Source organism: Seriola aureovittata, chromosome 1 (assembly GCF_021018895.1).
Source record: "Seriola aureovittata isolate HTS-2021-v1 ecotype China chromosome 1, ASM2101889v1, whole genome shotgun sequence".
Classification (NCBI taxonomy): Eukaryota; Metazoa; Chordata; class Actinopteri; order Carangiformes; family Carangidae; genus Seriola; species Seriola aureovittata.
This window is the reverse complement of record NC_079364.1, coordinates 3,889,826-3,903,344: the sequence shown is the minus strand read 5'-3', so window position 1 is coordinate 3,903,344 and position 13,519 is coordinate 3,889,826. Positions and strand designations below refer to the sequence as shown.

Here is a 13,519-nt window from a genome sequence, read left to right as displayed (position 1 = left end):
ACTCCAAGTCAGAGCAGTTTTAATCCTGGGAGAATAAAAAATGCAGCTGCTGTGCAGTGTTTTGGTTTCAAACTTGTGTGTCTGTAACTTAAATTGGACTTTTCTGAATCGCCTATCATGTCTCAAACACAACAGCCACTTGTGTTGTTAAAGCTTTAACAATGGAAGGAGCTGCTGTGTGAGGCTTGGACGCTCTGAGGGGGATGTTAGGAATAAAAAAAACACTGCTCCTTCATTTTGAAAAGAACATGTCCTCCCTCTGGATGTATTCTGGACACGTCTAACTAGGAGGAGACCACGTGGTAGAACCCAGCAGGAGGAAAATGGGGTTGACAGGAGGATTTTGAGTTTAACTGAAGCCCTTTTTCTTTTCCCATTCAGCCACATTTATTTTGCTATATTTAATCCAAACACTCCCGAAACAATGTACTTTTGAAATCAATCTGCTCTTAAACTCTAAACCGTAAAGGTAATGCTGAAGAAAATAATCTAGACTCGGTGTTCACTGGAAAGGGTTATGCAACACAAAAAGGTTCAAGAGTCTGCTAATTAATTTTCATATATAAATGGAAATCAATGGCTGCGTGACTCTGTATGAATAACATATAAAACTGTACAGCATTCACTGAAAACGCTTGGAGAAAATTTGAGGAATTTGAAGCGAAACCTTTCAAACACACTGGTATAGAGCTTTTAACTTTAAATGTTTTTCTTAAAAAGGACAGATTTATGACACCCCCCCCCCCCCTCCCATCCACTCAGTGTGGTCCACTATAAACAGACAGATGTTACATGTGAGGTGAAGAGGAGAGTCCACGGCTGTAAAGTCCTTTTCCTCCTCACCTTCACCCGCAAGCAAGTCCTTAAGAGTAAGATAGACTTCCTCCACACACACACACACACACACACACACACACACACACACACACACACACACACACACACACACACACACGCACAGAATCCATGCACCTCTCAGTCCCCTCACCAACTCCTCTCCACCCCCTCTTCTGTCCCTGTGCAGCTATGAAACTTTATCTGGGGGAACACAAGCACACACACTTACGCACGAACACACATAAACACACTGACAAAAACAGCCACATCTGCACTACACATTTCCACATGATTCCCACATCGTAATTAGATCAGAAGTTTACAAGGATAGCCTCATAGACACTGTTGGCCACTTTCCCTCTGCTCCTATTCTCCCAAAGTTTCAACGCGCGCACACACACACGCACACACATGCACACACACATTCCTCCAGGGTGATTCAGGACAATTGTGCTCTCTCTAGCAATTGTTAAATTGGCAGAGATGATAAATACACTAAAGTTCAAACGAGGCCTGGATGGCACAAACTACACTGCTACAATACCACTGAACAGAGGTATTCTTCTGTGTTTTTGTGTGTGTGTGAGTTCATTGTGAGTCTATACTCTCACAATCTCACACACACACACACACACACACACACACACACACACACGCCTGCTGTGCCTGCTGAATTGTGGAAACCTGCTCTTTCTCTCCACCATGCACCGAAGCTGCGCCTCCATAAATTCAATTCTTCGCTGCGTTTAGAAAACGTCGTTAAAAACCATAAAATCTCACTCCTTGGTTTTACAATCCCACTCGCTTAATTCAATCAGTGTAATAGAAGCTGAGTCATGTGGGCCTCGACTCTCCTCAGTGAAAACCAAGCACACACACACACACACACACACACACACACCTCTGACTTTCGGTATGCGAATAATGACTTTCATTTGATTTCAGAAAGTAAACATACATGACACTAACACAGTTCTTTTCAAATCAAAAGAACTATATTTGAGTTGTAGCACCTTTCTTTCCTTGTAGCTACACAGAGAGGATTTTCATACTTGATCAGTAGATGATTCAATTACAAATTTAGCCTAAAATAGTAGTTCCCAACCTTTTTGGCTTGTGTCGCATTCAAATAAATCAAATTCTATTCGCAGGTTGTAAAAAGATACACTTGTTTTCCTTCATAAATTGCTTCTTTTCAAAGAAAATTCTGTTTTATTTAATTTAATTTATTTAATCATCTTGTGAGCCCCTCAGATCTGTATCTTGGGACCTCTTGTGGAGTCCCAATACCAAGGCTGGGAACTATTGATCTATAAAAAGGAAGTCCAAAGTCCAAACCTCAAAGATATTTACAATGTACAATGATATAAAAGAGAGAAAAGCATCGAACAAGAGAGTGTCAAAACGGTTGGCAATTAATTGCTTCCATGCCAGTTTGCCCCAACCAGAGTTTAGATTCAAAAAGTACACCACATGAGAAGATGGGATCCAGAGAGACATAATCACTTCTTTTAGTTGTTCCAAACTGACAAATGTGAACCTGAGGAGCCTGAACCTCAGCCCCAATTTGAAACACATGCTTTACTCAAAGATGTGCTGACTGTACGACTAAATAAAGGAATAACATCGACCTGGGCATTCCTGGCGTGAGATGGAATTTTTCAATAGAAAGTATGAGATAGTAGCAGGGAATTACATAGCTGTGGTATGAAATGGCCACAGCAGCAACACGAATGTCTGAACTATGAGATTGTCTGGAGTGAGTCCAAGAGGTCGAGCGCCTGACTGGAGCGCAGGATCGATCAGACAGTACTAATGGATTAGGAAGGTCCGGCTAGATGCTGTGATATCTGTCAGCTGCTTCCATGTGTCCCCTTAAAAAAGTGACATCCCACAGATCAATATGTGGCGATCAGACTCACTGAACATTCAACCGGCCACAGATCAATAACACTTAGCCTCCCCTCTCCCAACCCCTAACTAGCCTAATGTGACAGAGGAAGACTGATGGGGGAAAGAACATCAACACACACACAACACACACACACACACACACACACACACACACACACACACACACACACACAGACTTCAAAAAGGCTTAGGAGGTGTCAAACAAAAGGGCAGCATCTGCTCATGTGCTTTATGAGCGAGCAGAGAAAAAAAAAAGGGAAAAAGACCCTCGTCTGACATTTCACATCGATATACAGAAGTGTAAAAGAGGAGCGCTGAAGATCTCCTCCACTTGACAAACTGACATGCTCTGCAGGAAAATACTCCTGTCTGGCTCTGCTGCCAAGACTTCCCTCCAGCCAAACGCTGTCTGGTGCCAAAAGTCACTCAAGCATTTTTCTGCACGGGGCATACACCACGCAGAGCGCCTCGCTCTGTTTCTGCATCAGAAATACTACCCCGCCTGGACCAGTGACCCATTCACTGTTTCACTGGGTGATGATGGGATCCATATGGGCCCAATTATATTTTTTTTCTTTCTTACTATTCTGGACTATTTATGCAGGGAAAAAAAAAAATCTGCCTGAACACACTTGTACCTTTCTAGCAAAAGTCAGAAGTCGTGCAGTTACGCAAATTTGCACAAGAGAGCTGCCAAGTGCAAACAAAGTCTTTGTTGAGTGGTGGGAGTTCAATGCCTTGCTCAAGAGGATCATTGTAATACTCAGCTGAGAAATGATGATTTACTACCACAATTGTTAAGCTGCTAGAACCAACTACTTCCCAGCTGAGTTTTTAAATTACAGAAAATCTTTAAAACTGAAATGACATCAGTGCAAATTAAATATCTACCTATAATATATCATAGATAATACAATATAATAATATATATCTATATATAATATAGCAGAATTCAGGGAAACACTCAGAGAATCCAAATCCAAGGCTGGATGGTGGGTCCAGGTGGGCGGGGCTTGGGGCGTGGCTGTGAGTGGTGACTGCTTTGTTGTGACATCACAAAGTTACAGAAGTCCTGACGGCTGGTTTTAAGGCTCAGCTTCTGAATACAGGCTGTGTGCATTTCTCTGTGGACTGAGGCTTTGATACTTTCACAGTATTAATATAGAAGCTAGAGCTGATCTATAATCACACTACACATGGAAATTTACCTTTATACAACATGGAACCTTTGAGACGATTTTATTTAGACAAAAATCTTGTGCAGCTGCTTGTGTTTATACATCATTTAATATTTGGGAAGTTTTTCTACTCATATTTAATGCAAAAAAAATGTTTATATTCCTAAAGGCAAGTTAGGCAACCTTCTGACAAACTGGGACACATGCAAACTTTAAGACAAACTTCTGTCCTACAATCCTTTAGAAATGTAGAAATCTCTGTCCAACTTCATCTGTCACCAACTGGGCAAAAGCATTTTCAGCTGACACATGGATGAAGAAATCACATCAAATTTAATAAACCAGCTTGCATGAGTACTTCGGCCTCAGTGCCAACTTGATGTCTACAACTACTGTCGGTCAGTAGTGTGAATTCCAAGCGGATTTTAATGATAAAATCGAACTCTTAAATGTCTTTATTTGACAATAACATCTTTTGTTTATGGTGGATCAATAAAGGAGAGAGAGAAAAAGGAAAAACAGAGGAGGATGACAAAAACAGAATCAGAGGATTGCTAACTCACTGCATCCGTCCTCGTCGCTGTGGTCCCCGCAATCGTTGTCTCCGTCGCACTGCCACTGGGCCGGGATGCAGGTACACTCCCCGAACGCACTGACCGCACACGTGAAGTGATTCCTCCCACACGAACACTCAGCGCTGCCCTGAATGCCTGCACACAGAAGGGAGAGAGGGTCAGAGGTCACACACGGTCAAGTTAAGTTGTGTTACTGGAATTCAAATAAGCAAATACTGATTAAACTGGTTTCACATACAGACATGCCTGGGTGTGAAAGTATTTAATGTGCAGATGGACTCATCTCAGTTGGAAAACCAAAACCTGCCTCTGAACCCTGACTCAGCTGACACTGAACAGGGGGAGGCTGCAGAGATTCAGACAGGGAGGACATTTAGTCTAACGCACATGACACAACTGACGATTCAAACGTGTGACTCCTTGCATTGTTTTTTTTTGTTTTTTATTATGATTTATTCACCCTGCTTAACTCCTCTGTTTGTATGACACCACAACCACAGCCAAGCTGTTAGTGTAGTTTAATGGGATTCCCTATTTGATTTATGCTGCAGCTGTAAACTCCACCCGGCTGGGACTCTAACCTGGTTTCAGCTCTGATGAAATCAACTCAACCATGTTGTGAATGGATCAGTGGTTACAGTACTATCTCCATAAATTACCTTCATGGAGGTTTAAGTAAAAAAAAAAGGTATTGGTAAAGTCCAAGTCAAGTCTCATATCAAGGGTCAAGTCCTCGAGGATGATTTCAAGTCCGCTGCGAGTCCGGTCTCTCAAAGCTGTGTCGTGTTTTTACATAGCTGAGACCATGTCCTTTCAACATACAGGCCTTACTAAAATATTCAAGCTGTGCAGGTCCTGCCTGATGTTGTCTTTTTTTTTAATTATAATTGTGGAATTTCACATAATCTAAAGTAGAAATTTAAATAGAAACAATTTTGCAACTTAAATCTGACCTTGCTCCAAGTCTTCAGCTCTACAGCAGAGCAGAGTCAAAATAACAACCTCTGCCAAACATTAACGGCTAATTAGCTAATGCTGAAATATTGCAGTGGTAACAAAATGACAGTTCAGGCTGCTGGTGTTCATGTGCTGCCGTCTTTGTTTTCAGAGAGCTCGGTATGTTAGCGGCGTTTCTCTGAGCCGCCGTCTGCCACGCGGCTTCTCTGTCACCTCTCCAACGAGCTGTGTACAGCTAACTACACCCTAACAGGGTCCATGCAGCCACACACTATGTCCCCATGTAGAAATGTGATTAATATGGTTTTCCTCTGGACAATTTGTGGCATTCAAAGAGAGCGATTAACATGTCTGATCTTAATGTGAATGGATTTCATTTAGTTAATCTCCTCTGCCAGAACATGAATTTGCGTGTTGCATGGGTAACAAACACAGTATTATGAGCATGACTGTAAACCAGTGTAGCCACAGGTAGTTTTAGCTCCTCAGAGTGAGGAGGTTTAATGAATCTGTGCTTGTTGTGTGACTGTTTATACTCGAGATCCCTTCTGACAAGCAGGATGACGTCTTGTTAAGAGAAGCACCAAGTGATTTATTCAGTGTTCAGAGTTTCTTCCCTGTCCTCAATAAACAGCTGACACTCATCAGCGTTATGATTCATGGAGTCAATAATGAGGTTTGTGAGCTAAAAATCGACCATGATGAAAACAATTCAGATGTTACTCAAAATAACATTAACAGGTATTTTTAAGTTTACATTTTTGTAAGTAAAAACATGGAGACAGTTACAGCTGAACAATATGCAAAATAAAAAATATTATTTTGGCAGATATTGCATTTGAGTCACAATTTCAGTTGGTCATTTTTGCATCTCTTTTTCACTGAAATATATTAAAAATAAACAGTGGTTATGTGACTTTTGCTGGGGTTTGTACCAAACAAGTATGTCCCTTTACATCATTTATGGTCTGGTTGTTGTGGCGACACATTTTACCTACTGGATATTGCACTTGTGCAGCCCAAGAGACAGTATCATTAAATGCAAAAGTATTGCAAATTAGACAATTAGACCCTCACACACACTTTATCTTGTGGCACTAAAGTGCCTTGAGATAATGCATGTTGTGAATTGGCGCTATACAAATAAAAACTGATTTGAAATTGACTTGACCATCTATTCTTGACTCACTAGGCCAGTGGTTTCCCTCATTTGGGGCTTGACCCCATAAAACCAAGCAATATCTATTTGTGCAGTGGAAAGTTTTACTTCTCTCCTTCTGAGTAAATTATCTAGTAAATCACAAGAAGAGACTCACAGGTAGAATGGATACCTCTGTTAATAGCAGGAGCTTTAGCCAAAGAGCACATTATAAATAATGAAACATCTTCGGTCTCTCTGTACTGTAACTTGACCTTATTTTGATTTAGGAGAAATAAAGTTACATCAACCAGAAATACACAGTGTTTACTGGCCCTTTAATGTGGCCTCGTTTTTCTTACGCTGTGTGCACATGTGCACAGACAAACACAGTTTCCCAAAATACATAGTCAAACAAACATACACACACACACACACACACACACACGCACACACAGGATCCATACGTTCGCTCGGCTCTGGTTTCCCACCGCAGCAGAGAAAAACACGGCGTCACCACACCTTCAGACGCATCACAGCACATCACGTTCAGGACAGGAAATAAATAAAGGTTTCCCATTTTGCTCTCACTTTGAAGCCTATTAATGACCATCTGTGTGTGTGTGTGTGTGTGTGTGTGTGTGTGTGTGTGTGTGTGTGTGTGTGTGTGTGTGTGTGTCTATTTTGCTGAAACTGGCCTGCCGCAACAAACCCAGAGTTTCTTGGAACACACATAGTGTATGTGTGTATGTGTGCATGTGTATGTGTGCATGTGTGCATGTGTGTGTGTGTGTGTGTGTGTGTATGTGTGTGTGGTTCCTGGCCTCCTCACAAAGGCATCAGTCAACCCAGGAGGGCCTGGCAGAGAGAGCTCAGTAACCTTCAGATCCCTCCCACAGCACTAAATTAATGGCCTCTTTCTTTTCATTTCCCTCTCTCCCTCTCTTTCTCCTCATTCTTCTCTTTCCACCATCCCCTCTTCACACTTCCCCTTCAGCTGCCTCTCTTCTTTTCTCCTCTTCCCCACTTTTTTCCTCTCCCCTCCCCTCGTTTCCAGAGGGAAACAGGGATGCCGTCATCCAAGTCTTCCTGTCTTTAAAGTTGTCTTTCTAATTTTCTTGCACAGTGTGTAGTTCCTGAGGTTCTGGGACAGCGAGGGAGGGGGTGTGCCATTTACACTCTGAGAGACAGACAGGACAATCACAGACAGACAGGTACAGACTAAGGCCTGAAAATCTCCAACTGAGACTAATTCCTGATACTCCATAGCATCCACAGCAATGGCTTATACTGGAGTATTGTGGGCTGTGCTGGATTTGTAATGTACAGCACTTTATGTGTGTTTTATTCATCTGTGTGTGTGTGTGTGTTTTGGTTTGCACTGAGCTAAATTAGAGTCTGTGAGCTGGAGCAGAAGTCGTGTCAACATGAAGCCACATCTCAGGCCGAGCATTTGTCAAACATACTGGAGCCATTTGCTCCGACCGGAGCCGAAGAAACGTACAGCTTTTCGCAGGAGACCATCACACACACACACACACACACACACACACACACACACACACACACACACACACTACGCTGCACATGCATGAACATCTTATTCTCAGTCCTGCATCAAGATTTAGGTGATGTGACAATATATTCACAGCAATATGTCAGCAGGAGATTTGATATTGTGCTGGTTGTCCAGGACCACTGTGGCTAGTGTTGCAAATCTATTTGTCTATTATTAGTCAATTAAATACCACTAATAGACAATTATTAAATTCTATTTAATAATCTAATCTATTAATGGTTTCTCAAAATATTTTCCAGAAGATGCACCATTTCATAAAATACTTTTCTGATTCTATATGACACATCAGCCAATACTGGAAGGTTGCAGATACATCTCAGCGGTGTAGATCCCGGCAGATGAGCAACAAGACGAATCTAAGGGATCCATATCCGATTTGTTTTTTTTACGTCCAAACATTACCATCAGATGACATGTTGTTATCGTATCATTTATCATCATCTCCTAAAGATATCTCAAATAACATTAGCATCAGTCTCAAAAATCCGGAATCAGTCAATCGATTCGCGGCACAGTCAGAGAACTGTGTATCAACCAAGTCAAGTTACAGTTAACATCAATTCCTGTCCAGACTCATATAATATATGTAGTGAAGACCTAAATAGAATAGAAATTAGCAAATGTATTGTGTTTTTGCAGAACATTATGATGTCACAGTGAAGGTCTAATCAGTAACTGGAGGAATTATTTAAAAATATACTTATTTTTCAGGTAATTTATAATTTCCAGATTATTTTAAAGAGGTTACATGAAACTACCTTTTTTTCAGATTGCAGAGTTTGAGGATTTCCACACACAGTAACGCGACCGCTGTGTCAACGTCGGTCAAACCGGAAAAAAAGCTGAGCAGACATGAAAGCAAAACATATCTGCTAGAAAGAACAAGGAAGACGGAAGCACCTGCTCCACAGTAAAGGAAAAGAAATGACTGTTATGCTACTGATACTGTGTCACCACTGACAGGTACGCACAGAACTGGCACAAGCGCATCAGCCACACATTAACAGTCTCATGCTACAAATGCCATGAAAAACAGAAAACGTTCAAAGCTGTCAAATCAGAAAAATAAAATTGTCAAATATGGTGTGAATACTTTTCCACATGGGTGGGCAGAGACTTGCTAACGCTTCCAGTCTGTTCTGGAAGAGAAATGACTGTTTTTACGAGGTAAAAGTGCCAAAAAGACAACGCCAACATCAGTTCGAGGTCTTGTAACCTTGCCACCAAAAATAATCGCAACATCCAAACTCGGATTAAGGAAGCAAAAGGACGCTGATGTGAACTGATGAAGCCGATAATGACGAGTGAAACATCAACACACAAAGCATTCATTTTAAGAAACAAGTGTGAATGTGTGTGTCGACCAGCAGACAGACCGATATCGCCTTTATCCTGAGAGCACGAAGCTCCTGACGAGGTAAAGACGGAATCGTCGCCACTCGCTAGATTGTTATGCAAGGCTGCAGACAAACACACAAGCACACATACACACCACACAGCAGCAGCAGCCAGCCGTGGCAGCGCGGCGCTTTCAAGAGCGCCAGCATGACAAGCCTCTGATGCATTACACAGATAGCAGATCACATGCTGGGCTGTTTTCTAGAGACAGTGGATCTCTTTGAGCTGCGAGTGCAAAGTTTAGCAACAATACGTGATTCAGTCTATTAAAAGGAAGTTTAACTGGGGCAGGAACAATGGAGTCACCTGTGGACATTTTTAAACCACATTTTTTTGTCAGTAGATCAGTTTGACACAGTGAACTGGAAGAGCTGCAGATGCTTACTGCATAAACATAGTATATTCAATATACAAAACTAAGGTAAACAGTGACTTTTCTGCCTGTGACTCCGGTAAAGTTGTTCTAAAGTCAATAAATGCTGCTTGACCTTTTCTTTTAAAAGGTCCCATATTGTATAAAGGTCTCTGTCCATGTGTTGTTTGATCATAAAGCAGGTCTAGGTTCTATATTAATACTGTGAAAGTACCAAAGTGCTCAGTCCACAAAGAAATGCACACAGCCTGTATTCAGGAACTGAGTCTTAAAACCAGCCGTCAGGACTTCTGCAACTTTGTGATGTCACAACAAAGCAGTCACTGTCCTCAGCTGTGCCCCGAAGCCCCGCCCACCTGGACCCACCAAACCAACCTTGCAGGATTTGGTTTCTCTGAGTATAACTACCTGAAATCTGTTGTATTTCTATTGGATCACTCAGAAAACAGTCGGCCAATCAGAAGAGAGGCTCAGAGCCTCCTCTCTTCTGATTGACAGAGGTCAAACCCAATGAGAAAGGAGGAAACCGTTTCTACCCAATAAGAGGTGCAGGCTGATGTGTTGAACCTGCTCTTCAGGCCAACAGTGACACACGCAACTAAACTCTCACTTCACCTGCTGCTGGTGTATGAGCTGTGAGTCAGACAGGAACCTCCAGCAGAGAAAAAGAAAACAAAGACCACCAAAGATCCTTCACTGCTGGTTACTATAGCCTGAAACTGTCTAAACAGACCTGGTGTGGAACAAGACAGGTGGTCTCCCCACCCCCACCCCACCCCGCCCATCCCCCAAAGGTAAACACAGATGATCCCGCAAACCCATCCTGACACCACGCCTAAACCTGACCCACCTACAGCAGGAAGCCAGCCGCCAAAAGCCTGTGTTCACCGACCAAACCGAACCGGAAGAGGCCACGTCGTAGGAGTCTCAGATCTAACCAGGTGGCATTCAAACTCTATTTCACAATTTGCTGTTGTTAAATAGTTAAATGACGAGTGTGAAGAGTTGAGGAGAGAGCAGTGGGGCCAAAACACACAATGGTAACCCAGCCCGGAGAGCGGGTGGCCACACGCTTTGAACGATGTCAAAAGGCTGCCAGTTAATTAGGCGTGGACCTCCCTGGAGACTACCTGGAGGGTCGGAGCCGCGTCTTTCTTTCACTGCATGAGTGTACTGCTATAAAAAGTGATAAGCGGGAAATTGGGGGGGGGGGGGGGGGGGGGGGGGGGATAGAACCATCTGACCATGTGAAGGGTGAGACAGGCGCAAGGAGGGAATGAGTCAAACCTTTTGTCTGCCCTCTGTCTTCCTGCCACCCGTCCACTGCTGGTGTCGAGCTGTTAAAGTGACACTTCAGAGACAGCTGCGCCTCAGCGTGTCAGCAACTGTTCAGCCCGAGCAGACCCAAACCAGCTGCACGGCACAGCGTCGCACGGCGCTGCACAGTGACAATGGACGCCACTGGTTCCCCACCTCGCTGTCAGACAACGACGCGTTCATCCTTCGTCACTTCTCACCGTGAGAGACTGCTGACGGAGCGAGACGCCTGACTGCTCACGTACACAGGATTGCCTGTTCACCTGTACCGTCATTCACCATTCATACTGAATGGAGAGCTGCAACTGTGGTTTTGGCTTTTCTTGATAGCGAGGTATCACTGAGTGGTGAAAATACCACCACTACCAGGACTTTGCACCAGCTGTTTTTATGTAAAGACATTTAAAAGAAAACTGGCCATTCTTGACATCTTTTAGATGTAGTGTCATATTTTAATAAACATTCTGTGACATCAGAATGAAAAAGCAAATAAACTCTATTGAGGAACTGGCAGGATTCATTTGTAAGGCTGATGTATTGCTTGAATTTTAAATTCCAAAGGCCGATGTTCTGGCACATCCTGCCCTCTTCAGGATGAATTCAACGCTAAACTGAGCTAATTACATGTAAATGGAAGAGAGTGAACATGGTAAAGTTCATGTCAGACATTTCCCAGAAGACTCTGTTCACTTCCTCTCTGCGATGACTGTCAGAAAACATCTCAGACAAAAAAACAGCAACAGCATAAAAACTCCTTTCAGTTAAACTTCCTTGTATAATTCCATCCATAAGTAACACGACAGACTGTTTTGGTCATGTTCAAACACTTTCTGTAACAAAACATATAAGAGCAAAAATCTTATAAGACGGGCGTCTGTGATCTAACTTGTGTCAGTTTACGGGTCCTTGATGTGAAAAGGTTTGAGAACCACAGCTGTAGAGGGACAAATAAGAACCTAACTGTGTTTTTATATCCTACATTTGCACCTAATTAAATGTGAAAGTAGTAATATGAAGATAGACACTTCTCAAAGTGCTTCCTTCAATGCGCTCTGCTGTCTGTGAAGCTCAGATGAATTTAATAGACGCTCAAATTAGGCATCATCGTTTTGAATTGGACTTGACCCAGTCATGACACCATACTCGACAAGCCGTCGGTAAATATAACGGTAACATAAACTGGAAATCAACACAAACTGTGATTAATGAGGCTGAATGTTAAAAAAAAGTTTAGTAGGCAAAGTGAGTAATCTTTGGCCTTTAGTGTAATTTTCAAAGAAAAAAAATGAATCTGTCAAATATTAATATACCCTCATCTCACACAGCAGACCGTCTCACTTTCAGTTTCGATCTGGTCTATTACATTCAACGCCGCAATACGAGATGAGTGAGCGAGAGTGAGGGAGAGAGGGCGTGATCACACTGCTAATAACTCTGGACTCTAACACTTACACACTTTGCTGCAAAACTGCTCACTGTCACTTAAAGAGCTTCACACTTTTTTTTTTGTGGAAAACAGCTGCTGCCTCCTGCTGCTGGAAATTAGGCTGATGAGAGCGTTGAGACTGAACCACTCAGTCAGTGTTGTATAAGCTCACATTTCAGAGGAGCTACAGAATGGGAAAGTATGTGCAAAGTACTGAGCGGTAGCTCAAAGTTCAGTTCACAAAGAATAAAATTAACTAGTTCGTGCTCATTTCTTAAGAAATTCTTTTTGAGTGGAACCATTTCCTGCCCATCATCCCCAGCTCTCAATCACTGCCATTTCACTACACGAATTACTGTTCAGTTACTTTCAAAAGCCAAGAAAATACAATGTGAGTATATGTTTTACGTGGATATTCTGTGAGTTTGACTCAGGTGGAGGAACTCTGCAGATGTCGGCTCATGGTCTGACCCCTTCTTAAATGATTTCTTGTGATTATCATTCACTCACAGATACTTCAAAAGACTGGTTGTGTGCTTCAACTTGATCAGTCATTTCAAATTTATTGCCGATGCGGATGACTTTTCTTTTTTTCCAGACCTGGCGGACACAAATTTGGATAAAAATACAAGACAGAATCTGCACGGATTTGTTCAAACAAGTCCTTTAAATGTTGATGTCAACTGGCTTCAGCAGCACCAGCAGCTTCAGCAGCACGCTGGGGGCCGTCAATCCTCGGCTGCTGCCATAAAACACACTTCTTTTTGCTTTTTTTAGCGGATTACCACCACAACCGAGTACGTTCATTATTTGCAAACGGACACGAT

The 13,519-nt window shown here is 42.5% G+C and overlaps 1 protein-coding gene across 3 annotated transcripts in view; it reads right to left on the bottom strand.

Moving 5' to 3' along the window:
* The window catches only part of lrp4 (low density lipoprotein receptor-related protein 4), a 114,703-nt gene that overhangs the window by 57,095 nt on the left and 44,089 nt on the right, over positions 1-13,519 (bottom strand). For all 3 annotated transcript variants that reach the window (XM_056374300.1, XM_056374307.1, XM_056374315.1), the window contains exon 2: positions 4,493-4,639. In XM_056374300.1, the coding sequence (XP_056230275.1) occupies positions 4,493-4,639 (147 nt within the window). The remainder of the gene's footprint in view (positions 1-4,492; positions 4,640-13,519) is intronic.